This window comes from Epinephelus lanceolatus, chromosome 9 (assembly GCF_041903045.1).
Source record: "Epinephelus lanceolatus isolate andai-2023 chromosome 9, ASM4190304v1, whole genome shotgun sequence".
Lineage (NCBI taxonomy): Eukaryota > Metazoa > Chordata > Actinopteri > Perciformes > Serranidae > Epinephelus > Epinephelus lanceolatus.
In genome coordinates, this window is record NC_135742.1 from 9,213,371 (window position 1) to 9,235,663 (window position 22,293).

The 22,293-nt window shown below is 42.7% G+C and overlaps 1 protein-coding gene across 37 annotated transcripts in view; it reads left to right on the forward strand.

Annotated features, from left to right (window-relative positions):
- camk2b1 (calcium/calmodulin-dependent protein kinase (CaM kinase) II beta 1) overlaps nt 1-22,293 on the forward strand; it is a 132,264-nt gene that overhangs the window by 101,043 nt on the left and 8,928 nt on the right. For 10 of the 37 annotated variants that reach the window (XM_078170543.1, XM_078170542.1, XM_033619441.2 and 7 more), the window contains 5 exons: nt 2,774-2,818; nt 8,017-8,065; nt 19,886-19,961; nt 20,054-20,148; nt 21,176-21,409. In XM_078170543.1, coding sequence (XP_078026669.1) covers nt 2,774-2,818; nt 8,017-8,065; nt 19,886-19,961; nt 20,054-20,148; nt 21,176-21,408 — 498 coding nt within the window. In that variant the 3' untranslated portion in view covers nt 21,409. Of the gene's footprint in view, nt 1-2,773; nt 2,819-8,016; nt 8,066-15,246; nt 15,337-18,195; nt 18,340-19,010; nt 19,188-19,885; nt 19,962-20,053; nt 20,149-21,175; nt 21,410-22,293 lie in introns of all 37 variants that reach the window. The other 27 variants (XM_078170526.1, XM_033619416.2, XM_033619411.2 and 24 more) reach the window with 5 other exon arrangements.

Below are 22,293 nucleotides of genomic sequence, written 5' to 3' on the forward strand. Positions count from 1 at the left end.
TGGTCAAACTCTTCCAGTTTCTGTAGCACAGGACTGCTAGAGACTGACATTTGATGAGAGCAATTCAGAATCAGAAAACTACAACAAAGTTTAAATGTACTTGTCTGAGAATGATAAAAAACTATATATGTAAATACTGTTACATAAAGATTTCGAGATCATATCAGTTTAAACACAAACAAAATAAGTATCGATAACTTATCGTTTAGCCCTTTTTGTAAAATGTTAAAGCAGATAACGATGTCCTGATTCATACATTGGTTTCATTGGAAGCTGTTCCTTAAGCACATTCGTAGAAGAAGATAAATCTTCATAAAACTGACTCATTTCAGTCGTACTCCAGCAGTGAGCTACATTTGAAAGGGTGTACGAGCATAATGTTTCCGACACTATTTTCCTCTGCGCGTTATTTAGCCAAAATAGCAGCATTATATCATGCCATTTATACACCCAGGCCACGCTTAATTATAAATCACTGGCAACCGAATCCTAGATGCCTCACTAATGATCTCACTTACTTCGACATGTAACACAGCTGAGGACTCAAGCAAGTTTGTTTCCTGCATACTAAATATAGCTTTCATACAGTGGCTTTACAAAGTTCCATCTGAGCATGTAATGATAATATGTTACAGACTCTAGGTTATTGGTCAGTGGGTCACTAACTGATGTAACCCAGTGGTTACCCTGGTATGTTGGGGAATACCAGTTGCTGTATCACTAGCAGTAGCCTGGCCTCGGCGTGGTGCAGTGATTAGGGCTAGCCACCTGCTCTCAGTCCTTTCGCAGAGAAGGCAAAATGACAGTTGTCCTTTTGTGAGTGTGTGCATGCATGTGATGTTAGCGTACACCCCAGTCCTCTTTGCACATGTGCAGACACATTGTAAGAAGCACTTGATAGGAAGTGTGCACGGAGCAGAAGCACAACCATAGATCACAAGAGGCTTTTTTTCCCCCTGATCCTTGAAGGGAATAGGGAGTGGGAGGGCGGCTGTGATCTCCATGCTGTTGCTAGGGACTTGAGCTAGTTACTGTTTAGCCATTTGGTACATTAACTCCTTCATCACAGAGCTGCCAGGTCATGGAGAGACACACTTACGTGACCTTAATTTTCCAACCTGGAAGCAGTGTGGTGGGCTGCTGAGATTCCTACATGATGTGCACAAATACTTGAATATATACGTGTGGCTTGACTCTATTAACGTTTAACAAAGGACCCTCTAAATGAAATCATTTGACTCATCTGCACCACTGGAACATCCCTGCATGAGCCGCAGTGTTAATGTAAAGTCAGCGTCGATGATATGACACCATCAGCCCCCTCCTTCTAATCTGCAAACCCCAGGTACTTTATTCTCACTCATCATCTTCTCCCAAGTTGCCGCTGGTGCCTGTTGCCCCGGGTGACGGTTGCCCTGACAACACCGCCATCATCACCAGGGAGAAAGCTGATGATTGGTCATCACAGAGGTGTCATTTCCTGGTAGGGGGAGAAAAGAGCTGCAAATAACATGGGGGGGGGGGGGGGGGGGGGGGGGTGGCGCTGGGTTCAGATTTACTGTACATCAAATGACAGTTTTTGGCAGACTGTGGAGAGCTGCAGAAAAGGGGAGAAAATATATCCGTCTCTGTTCTGAATCATCAGCAATCAGTGCCGGCTGTATGAAGTGACAAGACGGCAACACTTTGGGCTTTGTGAGCCGCAAAGTTCAAGCAGCACTGTTTGAAAAGAGCCACTCATTGTGCTAAAAATGTAACAAAGTCGTCGCGGAAATGACAAAAAATCATTTGATTACAGAAACTACAACATGAAAAGAAGAAAGGAGACTATGCTGTGCTATGAGTGGAAGTTCCAGCTTAGTCTTAGCAGCAAGAAGGTTAAGAGGGGTGTTGGTAGCAGAAGTGATAACAACGAGAAAAGTTATACGGCTAATCTTGTGGAGCAACTGAGCCAATTCCATGTACACGATCCTGACCAACAAAAGACCCGGCAATTTCAGACAGTATTTCTTTTAGAAAGAAATCCCGAAATGATGCCAGGATGGAGTGCTCGCCTTTTCTTTTGAGACAAGTGTGAGGGAACAGAATGACTCGTTTTCATCTTATGGGCCATCTTTTTGCCGGGTGTGCTGGTGCCTTGTAAGATGTTGAGGCTGGTGTTTATCTATGTCAGAGCTCATTTATATTGTATGAGCTCACTGTTCTGGTGTACAATTCTCTTGATTCTGCACATATTTGCATCATGTAGGGCATTGGAGGCAACTTAAGGATTATGCATGCACAGCAGGGCAGTGCGGAAATAAAGAGCAGCCATGTTCGGCAAAAGCCTGGATAAGCTGAGGTTTAAAAATGTCACAGTTTTGAGTGCAACTTAATGCTGCCCCTTTCCTCAGGCTGTGTACAGACTGTGTGTGTGAGAGAGCGAGAATGCGTGCGAGTACTGATGTGCTCATGGCAGACACTTCACCCTGCGTTTCAGTACTGTCTCTGACTCTCAATTACATTTTTCAGCTCATCCACCCACTCCTTCTCTCTGTTTGAAGGATTCTTCTCTCTTTCCTTTGTCAGCGTTAACAAGCACTTTCTCTTCATCCAACATTCATATCACTCTCCTCTCCCTCTTTTTATACTTAATCCATTCCTATCAACTTTTATGTCACAGCCTCTTCTCTTTCTTTCCCTCCCGCTCTCTTCCCCTCTCTTTCCTCTTTCTCGTTTATTCCACGGTCCTCCATCTTCCCTCCTCCTCCTCCTCCTCTTCTTCCTCCTCCAGGAACCTCAGACAACTGTCATCCATAATCCAGTGGACGGGACGAAGGTATACATATATCATCCCCTGGTCCTTACCTACTCTTTATCCTCTCTGTCATTCTCCTCCTCTTCCTCTTCTTCTCCTGCCCTTTGATCCTTCTTCTCATCGTGCATTTGTGTGAGCGCACCATGGCATTGGTTTACTAATGGGTTTGTGCATATGTCTGTGTGTGTGTGTTAGATTACACTCCTCAGATAGATTACTTTATATTATGAATGGAACAAGTGGTTATTGGGATAGCGAACGTTGAGAGAACTTTCCCTTAAAAATCTAACAACACTCAGTATCATCCAGGTGCATTTCTTTTCCCCGTCTTGCCTTTGTTCAAGCAGAGCATTGTGCAGCATAATGAGCAGTGTTGCTAATGATTTTATGTTTAAATTCATGCAAAAACAGGACCTTTTACCACATTGTGGAATCTAGATTATAGAATTATAAAATGGAGTTGTCAGAAAGCTCCGATGCAGCTAAAAGACATATTGTTTGTTAGGGATGCACCGATTTATTGGCTGTACATCGCCATCGGCCCATATAAAATAAGATGACATTCACTGTGGCAGATGCTTTCCTGTTGTATTACGTCAATTTTGTGCAGGCTAGAAAGAAGGGCTTGAAAACGTACAGCCTCCCATCGTCCCGGGACAATAGAAAACGTTGTTGGGATGAACAGAGATGGAGAGAGGGACACCTCTGGGACAAAAGGAACAACTCACTATGGACACATCAGGGGATGCATCCTTTCGTGTCTCTGATAATGCTCCATTGTGAACTACAACTCTGTGTTTAAAACGTCAAGAGGAGAGATTGTTAACGTTAACTGTAACTAACAGCCAATGAAGATTGCATCGGGTTAAATTATGATGTGTTTAAGCTGTCTTCGGTAAAAAGGTAACCTGGAAATCCAGATGCCCCGCGCCTAGCAAATTCGAATTTGCTCTGCACGGGGATCTGGCCCCGACGAGTAGAGCCCGGTGAATCGCCATCGGACCAATCAGATCAGTGTATCTGACAGAGGCGGGCTCTGGGTGGGCGTAACATGATGAAGACAGTGCTGCGCCGTAGGAGTCAAAAAGTAAACAGCCAAGATGGCAGCTGCCAAAGGACCGCGTCCATTCAGTTTAGTTTTGGCAGAAACGCTAAGCCAACTACACTTATCTTTTTCCTCGAGAGAGGAACAGAAGACTGCCCTAGAGGCCTTCGTTTCCAGGAAGGACGTTTTTGCTGTTTTGCCGACGGGATATGGCAAAAGCATAATATATCAGTTAGCCCCACTGGTCGGCAAACAAATGGGGCTTAGTGCAATGAATACGTCACCTTGTTTTTTGCTCTGATTGGCTATCGTGCTATCCAATTGCGTGTGGCGGCATTTAATAGGCCACAGTTAGTGCCGCGCCTTGGGTAGGAAGGGTGTATCGTTGAGGGCCAGCCTCAAAATCTTTCTAGATTTGAATCTGGATTTCCAGGCTAGTAAAAAGGAGTATTGTGGGGCATCGGTGGCTTAGTGGATAGATCAGGCGCCCCGTGTACAAGGTTGTTGCCGCAGCGGCCCGGTTTCGAATCCAGCCTGTGGCCCTTTCCTGCATGTCACTCCCTCTCTCTCTCTCTCCCCCTTTCACACTTGTCTGTCCTATCAAATAAAGGCTAAAATTGCCCCCCAAAATATCTTTAAAAAAAAAGGAGTATTGAGCAAAGATAAATTATAATGTTCGCTTGATGTCGTTAAATGTAATCTGGTAAAATGAAGCTTTGATGAAAAATTTCAATAAATAAGTTGCTTGAAGGAGGAATTTGCTAAAGTTTTCACCGCAGTATAACACATATTAAAGAGGGAATAATGAAATGTTTAGTAAAAAGTAGGCCTGCCCCCTGACTCAGAGTTTTCCTCGTCGACCAATAGTCATCATTTAGGTCCATTAGTCGACTAGTCTCCCGCATGTTTACGATATTAATTTAATGATTAAACGATATATTTTGGTGGTTTGAGTTGAAGGTGTGAGAAAGAATAGTATCAGTAACATTGTTAACACTGTGCTACATTACAGAGAAATACAAAACCGTACTAATGAACCTTCATTAATATAGGCCTATATTTTATCTACAAGTGCACGTCACACACTGAGCGAGCCGCCTGTTAATGACGCTGTGGGCTAATGGGCATGTAGCTACTTCCATGTTTCAGATGATACGTCATGTTTGTAGTCAACCAATGAAGATGAGTTTACATATCATGAAAAATGTGAGAGAAGGTTATTTTTTGATTGAGTTTGTGCTTATTCAAAGGTAATTGTTCAGTTTAGTAATTTTTTTGCCATGGATATGTCTTTATTTCCCTGGCACAAAAGGGGGAATAAATAACAACAAAAACAAAAACAAAATAAACAAGAGCAGCAGCAGCAACAAAAAAACCCCTCAGTATTGGTATCAGCTATTGGCTGTAGTTATTTTGAACATCGGTATCGGTGCATCCCTAATTTCTGTATCGTTGTCGTTATTGATCTTTGGTTTGTATCCTATCATGCAGCCTCCTAAATGTTGCTACATTGATGCTACAGTTAGTGTGAATGTGTGTGGGTCTGTAGGTGTTTAGAGGATGTGCATGAACCTGCATGACTTTGCAGTCAGATCCCTTCATCAGGTATGACCAAGCATTTATTATTCCTGTCTGTGCGTGTGTGTGTGCCACTGTTTTTGCTGAGTTGTGATGCGCACAGCTGAAGGGGAACAGTAACGTAACTTTTTTTTTCCTGAAGCCACATCCCAGTTTTGCATCACAACAGAGTGACCTTTCCAGTAGATTTTGGGTCAGACCTCTGAGGGAAGTGCTTGGCTTTGCATTGTGAACAACAGCAGGTCTTGGGAAGTTTGAAGGGAGGCAACACAGGAAGGCACTGAAAGTATCACGGAAGAATTCTGCTTCATTGCAGTTTTGTGTTTTCACACCAGCGGCCAGATGTCACAAGAAACATGCACACACACCTTCTTCCACAGGTAAAATGGTATTTATAAAGGGAGAACGTGCACCCCTCACACACGTACACTCAGTTTTAGCTGAGACAGCTACTGGTGATGTGATAAGGAGGAGACTGAATGTAAGTTGAGAGACAGATAACATTGTTTTTATGTTGTTATTTCAGGCTGCACATCACTCTGTAAAATGTCCACAAAGACACTTTTTTTTAAATCATTTATGCGCTATGAATGAATCATTGATCTTCCCTCTGATATTTACCAATAATGATGACCAAGATTTTACCGTGACGATGGTTTGAGGGAATGTGATGAATTCGTGAAGGGGACGCTACAAATGTCCACAGCGATGCGTTATGATAGCCGCTCTTGCAGCATTTGAGAACCTCACAGATGTGACAGCGTTAGTGAAAAAACACTTTCTTTGCCGTCATTTGACACTGACAGGTCTAATTGTCGGTAGATGGTACAACAATTGATGTGCAAACAGATGTTGAAGACCATTTCTACATCCGTTAATATCGAACTGTGCTAGTGTGAAAATTAGGCTCATGCATGTACGCCCTGTTTCACAGCGACGAGAGTTATAGAACGTAATCATGCAGCTTTATAGAACTGACGAAAAGAATGTGTATGCATATTTCTGAAACTTCTCCCGTGTGCCTAGCGTGTAGGAAAACTATGGTGGCCGATGCAGAAACATGAATGAACCTATCTAGAGCTAGCGTTTGATTTGTCCGTTCTGGGCTACTGTAGAAACAACATGGCAGACTCTGTGTTGGAGGACCCGCTACGTATGTAGATATAAACAGGTCATTCTCAGGTAAAGACAACGCAGCAATTGTAGTTTCAGGTGATTACAAACTAATAAAATGCTTGCCTTGTTTGGTCCATCTGGTCATGTGAGTATGATGAATTTGACCTGCGTGCGGCCATATTGACACTTTTGTACAGGAAAGGATCCAAAACATGAGGTTTTATAAAACAGTAAAGCGGCCTCTCTGATGCGTGGACATCCTGGCATTGCAGAACAAACAGAGGGGAAGCCTCGAGTCATGATTAAATGGGTGAAATACTTTAGTTTATGGACTGAGAAACAAATATAGACTGAACAACAGTGAGGGTTAATTACAGCAACATGCACAAATAAGTATCATATTTTGGTAGGTAACATTTACAAGCCTTCGATGCAATGAAATGAATAAAATGCTAAATGTCAGAAAGAAAACTTCTCTCTATGATTCAGACCAAAGAAAACAAACTGTAGGTGCGATCACACTTATAATGATATTTCCAATATGTGAGGATGGCACAGTTCTCTCCCTCACACACACACACACACACATATACACACATACAGTTTTTCTCTTCCCTTGTTCTTCCTCTCCTCAGGTCACCAGCTGCTCTTTAGAAGGCTATGAAACCACTTTTGTGCTTTGTGCTCGCGATGCTGTTCGTGCACGCGTGTACTTCTAATGAGGTCACCGAGTCTCTTAACTCTCCTCTACATGCAGGGGAATTTAGGCCCATTTAATCTGCTAATTGGAAATCCGAAGCTAACTTCTCCTCTGGCGAAAGCCCGAGATGAGAGAGACAGCCAGGCAGACAGAGAGGTAGATGGATAGATCGCACGATCTGAAGCCGTGCTTAAGATGACAACTTATTGCCCTGTGAGAATCCCCTCCGCCTGCCCCCACTGTTGGAATAGATGGATGGAGCACATCCCATTGAGTTTCTGTCAGTTTCGGCAAGAGACGAGAGCACCCTGCGGAGGAAAGACGTCACTTGTCCACATGGTGTGAATGTGATGCACACACACAGAGAATGAAGCTGCCTGGAGTAGAAGAAGACAAAAGAGGTTTCAGGTCAAGGGTAAAAAAAGTCAAATATAGAATGACTGCTGTGGATTATTGGGCTTCTGGGCTGATGGTTTGCTGCATGGTTTGACTTTATATTCGCAGAGGCTGGATGGTGGTGACACATTAACACTTTAACAAGACTGTGATTCCGTCTTTGTTTGACATCTGTTTATGAATGTAGTCACATTAATTGGACATATTTGGTGCTCTGTAACCACTTTTGGTTTTGTGAGGACTTGACATAACAACACAGGAATACGCCCCCTACTGGCCTGTGATCTGACTGTGTACAACAAGTGTCGTGATGTGTGTCTTCATGTGTATTTAGCACATATGTGTGCGCTGAACCCAAACTCACTGTCTGTCTCTGATCTCCAGGAATCATCAGACAGCAGCAACACCACCGTGGAGGATGAAGACGTGAAAGGTAAGACCGCAGAGACACAAGAAATAACAACACGGCAAATTCCGAAGCTCAGAAAAGTCATGTATTGAACCGTTTGCTGCAAGTGAAAGGTCAGAATGCTTCTGTGAGCAAATTTTGCAGCATCCCTTGACATTTCCATTGTACTGATGTAATTGTTTGTTGCTGCAGCCAGTCTACAAAGAACGTGGGTAACGGCAGAATGCCACCACGATGTGCCTCTCGTGATCATAAAGATCACATGAGGAGGACAAGTCATTTTTTGGAACACTAGAAACATTAAAAACAAGTGTATGACATTCAGCAGATAGCACGCCCAGAAAGTAGAGGAGATTTGGTCGACTGCCTTTCAGTAGGGCTGCACAATTAATCGAATATTAACCATGAGTGACTGCAATATTGACGCTTAAAATGCATGCTGGGATCATAAAAAACTCTGCTGCATAACACATCAAGCTATTCCTAAAAAAAAAGCTGTCAAGACTGTTGCAACTGCAGACGGACAAAATGAAAATCATCTGTTCATTATCTATCATCATCCATTGTCTGGAAGTATTTCGGATTTAGAGAGAACAAATCACATCCAAAGAGTGCATGAGATTTGTGTCTGCAACACAAAGAAGCACAACTTGTTAAACCACCTGAAAAAAACACCACAATTTGCAGTATGATGAATACATGAAGGCCGAGAAGAATAACATTGTCAACATTACCTCACTACATCCCCAACCTTTTCCAGTGTCAGCTCAAACATCCATAACAGCACACTGTGTATAATAAATCTAAAAAATACAGTGGTTAGGGCTGCCTCCAACTAAGAATTTGTATCGTCAATCAACAGTCGTCATTTGGGGCCATTAGTCGACTAGTCGCCCGCGTGTTTACGATGTTAATAAATTATTAGACGATATATTTTGGTGGTTTGAGTTGAAGGTGTGAGAAAGAATAGTATCAGTAACATTGTTAACACTGTGCTACATTACAGAGAAATACAAAACCATACTAATGAGCCTTCATTAATATAGGCCTATATTTTATCTACAAGTGCACGTCACACACTGAGCGAGTCGCCTGTTAATGACGCTGTGGGCTAATGGGCATGTAGCTACTTCCTTGTTTCAGATGATACGTCATGTTTGTAGTCGACCAATGAAGATGAGTTTACATATCACCTTGGGTTCGTCCTTTACCTTCTCAAAATGATCCCACACTTTGGATTTCCTGCCCAACATGTTATTGACTAGCCTGTGGAATAACCGCAGGTACCAGCCCTGGAAATTAACCTGACTCCTGTCTGACTGCTGAGCGTGGACACTTCCTGTGTCTGTCCTCTCAAATTAAATTCCCACATGGTCCAGTCATACAGGTTGGTGGATACATATCCATCCAGGTTTAAAAGAAAGATGGAAATAACCAATGCAGTCATGTTCCATTTGGCTAAATATATGGGTCCAATAAACACTGTCAATGTTAATCAAACTTATCATGGTTATTATTTTAGCCCTAATTGTGCAGCCCTTTTTTCAGTAGAGCTTGTTAAGTTTTCAAGTTTTGTGATGGTGGATTGCAACAAGTTCTGCTCCTACTCTGAAGTTACACATGTGGAAAAGGATTCTTAGATTCTCCTCACAAGTTGTCAGTGACATAATTCTTGTACCTGAGTGAGCTTGTATTTATGAAATTGGGCATTTTTTTTATGGTTAATGATTACCATTAAATGTTCTGACAACACAGAGGGCACAACAAGTCCTCTTACAACTGGCGCTCTGCTTTGCATGAGCTTCTTGTTTACTAGACGGCAGTTTGAAGAGCCTCAGGGTGCTGATGCATTTTGATGCCAACTGTTAAAACTCTCTCTCTCTTGTGACTGGCGTTGTCTTTGTTTTGGCTTATTAGGGGTTTTTTGCTCTGTCTCTGAGATGTGTTTTATTTTTTGACAGGGTGAACTTTTGTGTCATGGTGATTCTTGGCCATTTGTAAAAGCTTTTAGGTGTGAAATGGAACAAAAAATGGCTTCTTTTTTATTCAGTCACCATGTAAACACCAAAATAGAGATGTTTTAATTGAGTTTTACTCTTAGTTTGAAAATAAAAGTTATACGTACACATGTGTGGTATGGATTGTGTAGAAGAGACTTACAGTAAAGTTAGTCATGAAGCAGTCAACCGGCTGATAGCTGACCTCTTACTGACCCCTCATGGAGCCTGGCTGTATTGCTTCCTTCTGCTGGTTTTTAGAAAAGACTGTGTGTGTGTGTGTGTGTGTGTGTGTGTGTGTGTCTGAGAGGTTTTTTGGGGGCGGCTGTGAAATCTAAGAGGCCTTGTAATGCCGTTGAGGTCTGGCTTTCTCAAAAGTGTTGCCATTTGGCTGAAATCTTAATACTGAGAAACACACACCTCTGGAATAACAACATGCCTGTGCGAGGTGTCAGCTTGCAGAGTAGTGTTGCTTGTGGCTGGGATTGTAAAATGACCGTCTCAGTAGTGCACGTCACACAAATCAGCACGTAACTACACGTAAAGTGCTTTTGTGTCCGCTGCATGTGTGTGTGTGTGACTGAATCTATGTTTGCGTAAAGTGTGATTTTGTGTGTGTTTGTGCGCCTCACACTCAAACACCCCTGTTCTCCACATCTAAGCCGAGTACAACGCGTAAATCGGGTCATGAATATATCATTTCGGTGCCGGGCATACAGAACAGAATGTGCTGTTCCATGTGCTCCTCTTCCTCCCTACAGAGGCTTTGCTGCTATGTCACAAATCCTCTAGCAACCATGGCAGAGCCATCATGTAGGTCTGTAAGAAAAATGAAGCGTGTTGGAAAGAGGACTAAAATTATTGAGAAGGACTCAAGTACAAAGTTATAGTTTGTAAATCTTCTTCAGTGAAAAGGTAACTGAGGTACTTTAAAAACAAAGTGTTAAATCTAAAGCCCTGAGAGGATTTGAGTTCAGACTAAAAACATTATTTAAATACTTAGGAAAACACTCTATGCCAGTGGTTCCCAATTGGTGGGTGGCGGTCCAAAAGTGGGTCACGAGTCCATTCTGAATGGAGCACAAGTGACTCGTGAACGTGTCAAGTTTGTAAAAATCACACTTTATTTTTAAGTGCAGTGAATTTCCAGCACAAAGCGTTTATTTTGAAGTGTGGTTTCCTGCTGTAGAGCAAGACAGAGAGCAAACTAGCTTGATGACATGTCCAAACGCAAGTATGACACTGAATGTATTAAACTGTGTGGATCTCTAACTAATGACTAAGGAAAAATCTGGACTCCATGGCTGGACCAGTTGGGAACCACTGCTCTTTGCATATTTGCACACGTTTTCACCATCTCAGCCAATGGCTACCATGGAAAACTTGGAAATTCATCCATTTTCTGTAACCGCTTATCCTGTTGAGGGTCGCGGGGGTGCTGGAGGCTATCCCAGCTGTCACTGGGCAAGAGGCAGGGTACACCCTGGTCAGGTCGCCAGACTATCACAGGGCTGACACATAGAGACAGACAACCATTCACACTCACATTCACACCTACGGACAATTCAGAGTCACCAGTTAACCTGCATGTCTTTGGACTGTGGGAGGAAGCTGGAGTACCTGGAGGAAACCCACGCTGACACGGGGAGAACATGCATGCATGTGAACCAGGCACCCTCTTACTGTGAGGCAACAAACTTGGAAATTAAAAAGATATGTGAATGGAAAACAAACAAAATGTTAAAAAATTAAACTACTTTGATGGAAGTGATGTTGATTGACTGTGTAGTCTTGATTGTTTAGAGTGTGTTTTCCACAGCGGGACTGATCTTAAACCTGGCCCCTTTCCTGCAGCACAGAGCAGGTACATTTCGAAATTACTTATCACTCAAACGCACAGAAAACAAGACACAGATCACTGTATTGAGTGACTGCTGGAGCTTTTAAACATGACAAACTACTAAGTGTCACAACCGCTGTCAAGCTGTCAGAGGCACACTGGGTCTCCCTCACCTGGTGGTGAAGCTGCGGGGTGCACAGTGTTCTGTCTCTCATCTGATGCTAACACCATTGTGGTGTGATGCCTGTTTTTTGTTGAGATGACGTCTTTGTGTTATTATTAGGCCTATTATTTCATGCTTTTTTGTTACAAGGTTTTGTTAGTTGTGACTGTTAAGATTGAAAAGGGCATTATGAATCAGACATAGTGCTGTGCATTGTTATTGCTGCTGCCATCCTCTTTGAGATGTGTTCTGGAAAAAGATATGTTTACACGAGGCATCGATCCCTTCTCAGGTAATTTATGTGATCACTTGATCTTGAAAGACATTACTTGTGCCCATCTCTATGTGCAGCACTGCAACCCTATTCTGAAGTCATTCATAGAGGAGCAGTGAGTCGTCTATGTATCTGCACACTATCCAGTAAAAATGTAATCCCATTCACCTAACATGCCTCCTGGATGGGAATATCATAAAACATCTGATTCATAAAAGTTTACACCGCTACTTGTTTAACCCTCTGGTCCCCCTTATAAAAAATCATACCTGTCCCCTTCGGGACGTTTTTCGTCCTTGTTGAAAAACATAAAAAAACATGAAAAATATTAAATATTAATATTTTTTCAATTTTTTTGCCTTAAATCTTTTAACCAACTCCTATTCAGATTATACATATCAAATATTCATTCATTTTGAGGATTTTTAACCCTTCATATGCCATTTTCTTTACATGAAGTCACTTACTTTTATGAAAAAAACATGAATTATGAATTACTTTCTATTTAATAAATGTTGGATGGAATTTTTTTTCGTGTTATCACAGTCTGGGATATGTGAATGATTAATAACAACATCAGTTTTGATGCATTATTATTTTTTGTGCAGTTTCAATTTTTCAGTAAACACTGACACCTGTCCCCTTTGGGATGTTTTTTGTCCTTGTTGAAAAACAACCATAAAAATATTAAATATTAATATTTTTTTCTACTTTTTTAAAAAATAGGAGAAAAATACAGGCAATGTTACTACTTATTATTTAGTGTGTGTTTGCTCCACTGGGAAGCAGGAGAAAATGTATGATTCAGTTGGATTTTAGTAAAAACCATTTTGATCCCCTAACTTGACATTGTGTATTTTGAGTCCATGTACACACACACGCAAACTAATATTGCAATATTTTTATACAGACCACACTGTCACATCCTTATGAGCACAGCAAGACCATTTTTGATCTACTCTGCATTTGCCCTCCCTGTTTGGGGCCTATAGTGCTGCAAGTGGCAAAACCAGGAATTGTATTGAAAAGACAGCAGGGCCCCAAAAATGGAAATTGGCCCCATCTGTTTTTTTTTGTTGTTGTTGTTGTTGTTGTTGTTTTGTTTTGTTTTGTTTTTTTACCATTCTTGGGTCTCTCTAACCAACCTGACTGCCAGAGATAGAAAAAAAATCACGTTTTTTGTGTAAATGGAAGGGGAATCACAAAATGTCATTTTAATGGGTTTCAATGGGGACGGTTTTCGTCCGAGGGGGCGAGGTGTCGTAAAAGGTTACCATTTGTGTATTTTAGGCCGGATTTAGGAGCGGCTTTAAAATCTCAAAATATCACCAAAAATAAGGTTTCTGACCAAAAGTCATGCTATATGCATGAACACAGCCAAAGTTATCAAAAAATAAAAACTGAAAAATGACTGAAAAGGACGTTATCCATCCGAGGGGGACCGGAGGGTTAAAATTAATTATTAAATCCACCCTTTACGGGAGTAGGGTACCCCGAGGGAGCATTGCGTCACCCTTATAGCCCCGGGCTCTACTGTACTTTCCCTGTGTACACAGTGAAAGGTATGCTCCCCCTACACATATCCTTTCCTTCCAAGGTCCCAAATTGGAGCCCTACCACCCCACCCCTCTGGCAGGAGAGGGCAAGGGCACCTTGGGAGGGGGGTCGGGGCTAAAGGGGGAGGCGTCTATATTTAGCCCTGGTGGCAGGAAACAGAGACGGAGTGCCCAGAGAGGCGTTAAAAACACACCGCTCTGCTAGCGCCACCCTTGGATAGTATTAGTCTCACACAGCAGTTTTAAGACTCTTAAGATACGAACCCGCAGATAGCACGCTTAGCACCAGAGAAAACTACAAGGGCCAGGTGAGTGCGGGAGGAAGGGGAGCCGTGTGTGGTTAGTGGAATAGTTCATGTCATGTCGGCCTTTGTAGGATCTTGTCAGGTCAGCGAGTGCTCGACAGCTGGTTTGTAACCCAACACCTGTGCAGGCTTTCGGAGCATCTGAACACATATCTGCTCTGTTACTCTCAAAACTTTTATAGTAGAGAATATGTTACAGAGAGTTTTCTGAGGGCCACTTGTTGTGACTCGTTAATCTGCAGTTTTGTTGTGTAGGTGGTAATTTATTACATCAGTTAACATTTGTAGGATTGCTTGTTGTTAAATTGCTAATCCTGAAGTTGTTCTTTTTGTGACATCTGTGGAATTAAGTGCTAATTGCTGGGATGTTTCGGCACTGGACTTCCGAGGGATCAGCTGTCAGTCAAACAGTGTGGGCCGTGCTGCATATCTGGTTTCTTAGAGGAGGAAAATTTACATTTGTTGAAGCAAATGTTTGTGCTGGTCTGTGAATTTGGTGGCACAAAACTGTTCTCTCTCCCACCACTCTTGTGCCATTCATTTTTTCCTGCAGGGACTCTTTCTTTCCTTCAATTTGTCAGTGAGTGTTAACGTGTTGCGTTTCCCCTCTGTGCCAGCTGATTGAACAGACAAGCGGTAATGAGTAACATCCAGCTCTCTCTCATTATCATGGCCATCACCGTTGTCATCATCCATCCTCTGCTCACTGGCAAGACTTCCATTAAAGTCTCAGTAAAAAACCTCACATGCAGCAGCAGCTACTGTTGTAAATCCGCCTGTAATGGAGCCATTAACTGGGATAACGAGGAAAATGCTCCCTTTTTTTTTTCTTTTTCAATGAGATCAGGCGACAGAGGACTCTCAGTAAAAAGTAGCTGTGATTTCTCAGAGCGAGAAAAGGTTGACTGGGTTTATCATCTCGTATTTATCTGCCTCCACCTCATGTCATCTCACACCATCATTCCACACTGTGACATTTCAGGTTGTTTTTTTTTTTTTTGTGAGGCCCATCTCTCTTTGCATTCATGTGTGTGTTTGCTGTCATTCTCTGTGTGTGCGCATGTTATCAGGAAAGAGCTTAGACAACAGCTCGCTTAAGGCGCAGTCCAGCACAAGCTCCCAGCCTGATAGCTCTCAGGGCTCCTCAGCTGCTGTGCACTGTAAGTCAGCATGGCTCGCCAAATGCAGCCTGTAACACACACACACACATCCACATGCTCTACTAGCAATTCACCTTGACTAAACCCTTCCTTGTGTGTATTCCATTCAGCAGCCCTGCATGTATTAAAAGCATACATCTGCTGCCATTTAGCACCTCTAAATCCCCCCATTGCCCTGACTTGCACTGTGCTTCATTCCTCCATCAGCGTCTTCTTAGTCAGCACCATTCCTACGTCTTACTATCAGACAGTCTGAAATACCCAATAACAAAATAAACAGTCAAAGAAACAAGCCGTTCTGAAAAACAGTGAGATGCTTTGTAGTATTTCTACTCCTCTACTATCCCATTCTCCCCCCGTTCCACCCACGCCACGTGTGTTTGGAATAACTCGTTGTCTCCTTCTCATGGACGTACGTGGAACAGCAAGGCAACACTGCTCCATGACAGTCTGTGTTTTAGCTGTTTTTCAGACGTTTCTAAGCATGAATTTTGTGTCTTTTATGTTCCCTTCACTGTCTGTGAGTCAGATTTTGTCTTGGAGAGCACTAAGGATTGCTGTTGATCCTTGTCTCAGTGCAGTGGTTCTCAACCAGGATCCCTCAGGCATCCTTGAGGGAACTCCAAGGGGTCCCCAAAAATACGAGGAGTGGTTTATTTTCATAATTTAATTGACTAAAAAGTGACTCAATGTGAGTGAGAGTCATAGGAGTGACTGTTCCGATCATAGGTATCACTTTATGACTGTTATCTCCTCAACTGTCGTCAGGGTTCCCATGGTCACACATTTTCCAGGCCTGGAAGAGTCATGGAAATAGTAAAGATCATTTCAAGTTTTGGGAAAGTCAAAGAATGTTGTTCTGTGTGATGTAATTGTTGCAGTAGTCTTTCGTGGATAACGTTTCATGTAATGTAATGTCTAGGGCTGTCAAAATTGCTCAAAAATGACGTTCGAATATTCCTTCTAAAAATAACTCATAGGTTCGAACCATTCGAATATTTTTTTTTCCGCATTATGTCCACAAGAGGGCAAACTAATACAAGGAAACATACATGTATATGTATTAGTACAAGGAAACATAACTACTTGTAGGAATTTTTATTTCCACATAAACGTCTTTGAAAACATTTACATACCTACACATTAAAACACATAAAACAGTTATCTATAACATTACGATATAAACGACCGCGGACCTCTCACTCGCCCCCTCTCTCTGACCCGTGGCCACACCTCCCGCGGAAGCGCTGCAAATAGCCTCAAAGCACTGGACCGTGACCGGCTCGCGCCCTGCAGCGATCGTTTCAGTGTCTGGTCTATTTTCTGCGCGAGCCGCGAGCGAATGTGTCAAGCCGGGTGATGGAGACAACAGCTGGGAGCAGAACCACTTGTCGACCAGGCTGGAGAAATGCGCGTCTGATGCCAACGCCAACTCGCAAAGAGGACAGCTGCGGTGGTGTTTTTTTTTTTCTCCACAATCGAATATCAATTTTCACATTCGAAGGTCCTTTTTTTTTTTCGAATTCGAATTTAAATTCGAATTTAGAATATTCGTTGACAGCCCTAGTAATATCACAGCAAATGTATTTCCTGTAGCTGTCGACACAATGTTTCTCTAATATGTGTCGCTATGTGACATTTTCTCCCCACATTCTGTCTCTCCCTTCACATATACCGGCTCCTGAAAATATTTGAATTGAGTTTGAATCTGATGTAGGACAGGAAAAAAAAAAATCTGGGTCCTTGAAAAGTCTTGGAAAAGTTTTGAAATTTTGCGCATAAAAATGTGTGGGAACCCTGTGCAGTTGAGTTTAGAGTTCTCGTCTTATTATATCTAACAACCAAAGTATTTTTAGATGGACACATGAGGCCTAAAGTGTTTACCTGATATCAGACAGAGCTGTCAACTCGTTTCACTCCGCTTCCATCTGCAGTCAGACATTGCGTTCACTCTAACCGATTTCTGTGACGGAGGGAGGTTTGATTTTCCCATATCAATCACTAGGGTCGAACGTATCTGCTTGAATGGGTCTGCACCATTAACACGCCAGCGTGGTGTGCTGAAAAGGCGGTGTCTGCACACCATTTGACAGTTACTGTAGCCTGTAGATGTGCCGGATTCGCCACGGGAGTAACTTATACATCACCACGACTACATGGTCCATATAAACACAATTAAGTCAAGGTAGATTGGTAAGACAGAGAACTGATGAATGTCATTCAGTCTTACTCAGGCTTACATAAAATCGCATGGTGAACATTACTGTGCATGCACGCAATTATTCGTCAACTTGGAAAGCTACCATGGCTTTTGCTCCCTTAGCCAGCATTGCTGTTTATTTTGTCAGCCAACTGTTTTGTCCAGCTTTTAAGCGTGGATCAGAGTGAAATGAAAGCAAACCATGATGTCGGGTGATATTGAAAAGACGTGGATTTAAAAAAGCCTAGATAGCAGTTTCTATTTCACCCATAGCGCTTGCCATTGTTGTTATTACCCCTCATTGGTTCTGGCGCACTGCTTGACAACGGTGTTAGTCACTCCCGTGGCGCTGATCGGCTAAACATGAGTCCTCCCGCAGGGCTCATTGGTTGTTTTTTTATTTTAACCGAGAAACCGCTGTTTCATGTTACAATGCCAAATGACTCGAACGTAGTGCAGTGGGCGGATTTAAAGTCTGGACCCAGGCGACTAATGTGAATCAATTTAGGGGTTCTTGACAAGAGAAAGGTTGACAACCACTGTCTTAGTGCTCTTCGGGACAAAGTTTTTTTTTCCTCTTAATGGCCACAAGCTATGGCCAGCCCTCCGTTTAAATTCACTGTCTCCCATGTTCCCCCCTTCCTCCCTCCTCAACTCAGCTGCCGCAAAGTTTGCTGACCTGCTGGGCTCAGTGCGTAGGGGCTCAGGGCCCACATCCGACGGGGAAGGGAGATCCATCACTCCACCTCCCACTGCCTTCTCCGCTCCCTCCCCTCCACATACCCCTGTTGTCCCCATGCAGAGTAAGTAGAACAAAAGAACAAGAACAGGGAGCGTACAGTAGACGACCACTGGAAAAGACAAAAAGTGGTCATGAGACTTCACGTTTTGTACGTTGTTGTACAAAAACCCAACAGTGAGCCATGTTGTTGCACTGAGTGGCATCTTACTTTAATTAAATAAACATGTCCACTGAAGTGTATTTTGTACACCGTCTAGGTGCTATAAACACTCATTGGAGCACCGGGTGTGTATTATTCCACTGTTTAAAGTAGTCCAACAAATGCACTGTTAACTCTCGTTAGAGTAACAGTAATAAAAAATGAAACTATATATTTATTTCCACTTTTTACACATTTTATGTGAGATAAATGTCTTCATTAGGAATGAATGAGTTTAGACCATATAAAATAGTCAATCTTTTTTTTTTATAATTGTATGATTATACCTGTATAGTTTAATTTAAATTATGTTTTTTATATTTGAAGCACACTTTGAAATTTAATAATAGCTGCATGCAAATGAAAGGCTCAGAGTATGTAGTACAAAAAAGTGTAGTAATAGAGGTAGTAATATTTGTATACACATTTCCAAAGGGATTTCCTTATCTCTTCATTCCTTTATTTTCTAATCTGTTCTTTTGCATTCCTCTACCCACCCACCCATCCATCCATCCTGCCTGGACGGCACTAAGTGTCTCGGCTCACAGACCTGGTAAGCAGCGTGCGCAGGGTGCCGGCGGCCCCTGCACCCGAGAGTGACGCTGCACCGGCGCCGGTACCCAGCGCCAGGCCCACCCCTGCACCTGCACACACCACCTCCTCACCTCCCCCTCACTCCCCCTCCAGCCCTTCCCTGTCCTCCTCTCAGAGTGAGTACCGAGCATGACCCACCCCGACCCTACGCGTGGTGGCAAACCACGAGCCTAATGGAATGACGTTGTAGCGCAGGCCTGTGTGTGAGCAATCGTATTTAACAATGTGCTTTTGGTACGGATGGGAACATGGAGTAATGTACATTGTGTTTAAGTGCTCTTGTCGGCTACGTTGGATCTGAACCACCTGTGTGTGCTTTTTGTGTCTGAGCCTTATTAACCTCCTCTGCAGTGTGCCACGGAGAGCACTGCTAACATATGCATCGTTTGGTTGCTTTTGACCAGCTGTGATGTCTTTAAATACAGGTTCCGAGCAAGGGTCTCTATTGTTTGTGTACAGATGTTTTATTTTATTTGTTTGGCATGTGAGAGAAATGTATTCCCAAACTAATTCAAGAGTGAATTAACTTGCATGCTCACAGACGTTAGTTGTACAAAATCCACGCTTAGCACAATTAATGCTGTTTTACTATGAAGCATATTTTCCCGGCTCATTGTATAAACAACAAGAGAAGTTGAAACATTAGCTTCAGTAACAGTATCCTCGGTGATTATGAATTTATGTCGCCTTTGCCCGAGCATCTGTTGTTGTTGTTGCGTTAATGAATTAAATTGATTTAAAAACTAACTGCTCTCCATCTGTCCAACTGTTGCGATTACCTCTGATTAACTCCTGCGCCTACTGTCCCCCGCAGCACGCAAACAGGAAATTATCAAGATCACTGAACAGCTGATAGAAGCAATCAACAATGGAGACTTTGAGGCATACGCGTAAGTCTGCGTTTTTGTGTGTGGTTTGTGTTCAGATGTTTGGCTTAAAGGTAATGTTTGTCTACATTAACGTGTTCTGCTCTACTCCTCAGTAAGATCTGCGACCCTGGACTGACCTCGTTTGAGCCGGAAGCGCTGGGCAACCTGGTAGAGGGGATGGACTTCCACAGATTCTACTTTGAGAACCGTAAGATAGATCGATGGGGTTTTTTTTAAATCGCTTATGAGGTCACACTGTTGCGGCCCTGCTTATAGATTGTGTTTTGTTATCTTGTGTATGTTATGATCTTGTTTCTTATCATTTTATCATGTTTATCTTTCGTTATAGTGCAGACACAGGGTTCAGTGTTAATTGGTTTTATTCACCTGTCCAGTGTAAACAAGCCCGTTTTTACAGTTGTTGTTTAGCTGATATGCCTCGGCATTCATGTTTCATCCAAGCACCAGCAAGGCCTCGTCTGAGGGGTCGTCAGCAGCCCTCTTGCTGCCATGCAAGCAAGATGCGGTCAGCTCTTGTTGTTGCACTTCAGCAACCTTTGGCGGACTTGACGTGCCTCTGATTTTACGAGTGTATGACTCTGCCCTGGTCTCAAACTTGCGGCAAATTGCACAGTATATAGTTTGAGTTTCGCCCACATCCTCTACCTCCACCTAACTAAACTCTGTCTCCAGGATTGTTGAAATGCTCACTTGCACCTTCAGCTCATAAACTTTGTCTTTACCGGCACCTTTTCTCACAAGTGCCTGATCAGTACTCCGCATGTACAACTCTCAGCAAGGGAACGAAGCAAGATGGCTCGCTCGTTAGCTACTTCCATCACCAACTCCCAATAAAGGATGTGCAAAATTATTATTTTTTTTACCACTTACCTAATTTGCACTAGATTTACTAGTCTGATGTTGCATTTTGAATCACAAAATGGGGCTCAAAAAGAGGAGTGTGGTCAGTCCTGTCTCATTTAGCTGCTGTACATCTCTCTGGTTTTAGTGTTAGAAATGGTCCACTTTAGGGGATGTTTTCACAGGAAGCTTCAAATTAGAAATAAAATAAGAGAAATCTAACTTAAGATTCTTCCTGAAAAAGCTCGACCAGCCATAGATGGCTGTAATATTTCACAACAGCTTTTTTTTATAGAAGATGTAGTCCTGTCATTATTGTTGTTGTGTTATCTTGCTCATTTGTTCTGCTGACAGTGTTCTTGTCGTCTTTCTAGTTTTGGCTAAGAACAGCAAGCCCATCCACACCACCATCCTGAACCCCCACGTCCACCTGATCGGCGAGGACGCGGCCTGCATCGCTTACATCCGCCTGACTCAGTTTGTCGACAACCAGGGTCGGCCGCGGTCCAGCCAGTCGGAGGAAACTCGTGTCTGGCATCGCAGAGACAGCAAGTGGCAGAACATCCACTTCCACTGCTCAGGCGCACCAGCTGCGCCACTCCAGTGAGGTATGGACCGCAGCACTTGGACAACTGCGTGAAAAAATGACAGTAGAAGGTTTTCCTCTCAGAGCATGTTTGTACTCTTGCTTTTTTCAAAGTGCTTCTTTGGAAATAAGCTGCAGCTGTTGAACCTACTGTATTAGGGTTGGGTATTGAAATCGGTAATTTTAGGGTATCAACTAAATGATGACGGTTCTACAGAATACCTATTCAAGTGAAATCAATTGATGCTAAATTTCGGTATCTTAGAGCGCATGTGGGTAAGAATGCCGGGTTCAGACAGGAGGCAGAGACACAGCAAGGCACCCCGAAGCCAGGAAGCCGCCCACTGAACTTCATCACCGGCTTTGGGGTGCTTTTCTGCGTAAAGTGCGGATAGTTTCAGTCTGTCTGATCTATTTTCTTTTCTGTTTTATTTTGGAATTTGTCTAGTATCAGTGCTGTTTGTGATTGTGTTTTTTAAGTTACGGACTAAATCACCATTTGTCAGTTGTGTCCAAACAGAGCGAGTGAGATGAGCGGACACACAAACATACACAGACACACACGTGGGCAAGCAGACAGAGACGCTGTGTGTGTGATTAGAAACAAGCAGAGGAGCAGAATCACTTGTTGACTGCAGCTTTTTCAAAAATTACATTGTTGTTATTACAGAGACAATACAGGGTTCCCATCATCATGGAATACCTGGAGAAGTCATGGAATTTCAAGGTCATGTTTTCCAGGCCTAGAGAAGTCATGGAATTAGTAAAAATCATTGAAAGTTATGGAAAAGTCATTGAATATTTTTGTGTGTAATGAAATTGTTAGAGCACTCATCCATGGATAACCTTGAATGTAATGTAACATAACTGCAAATTTATATCCTGCAGCTGTCGATGTAACATATC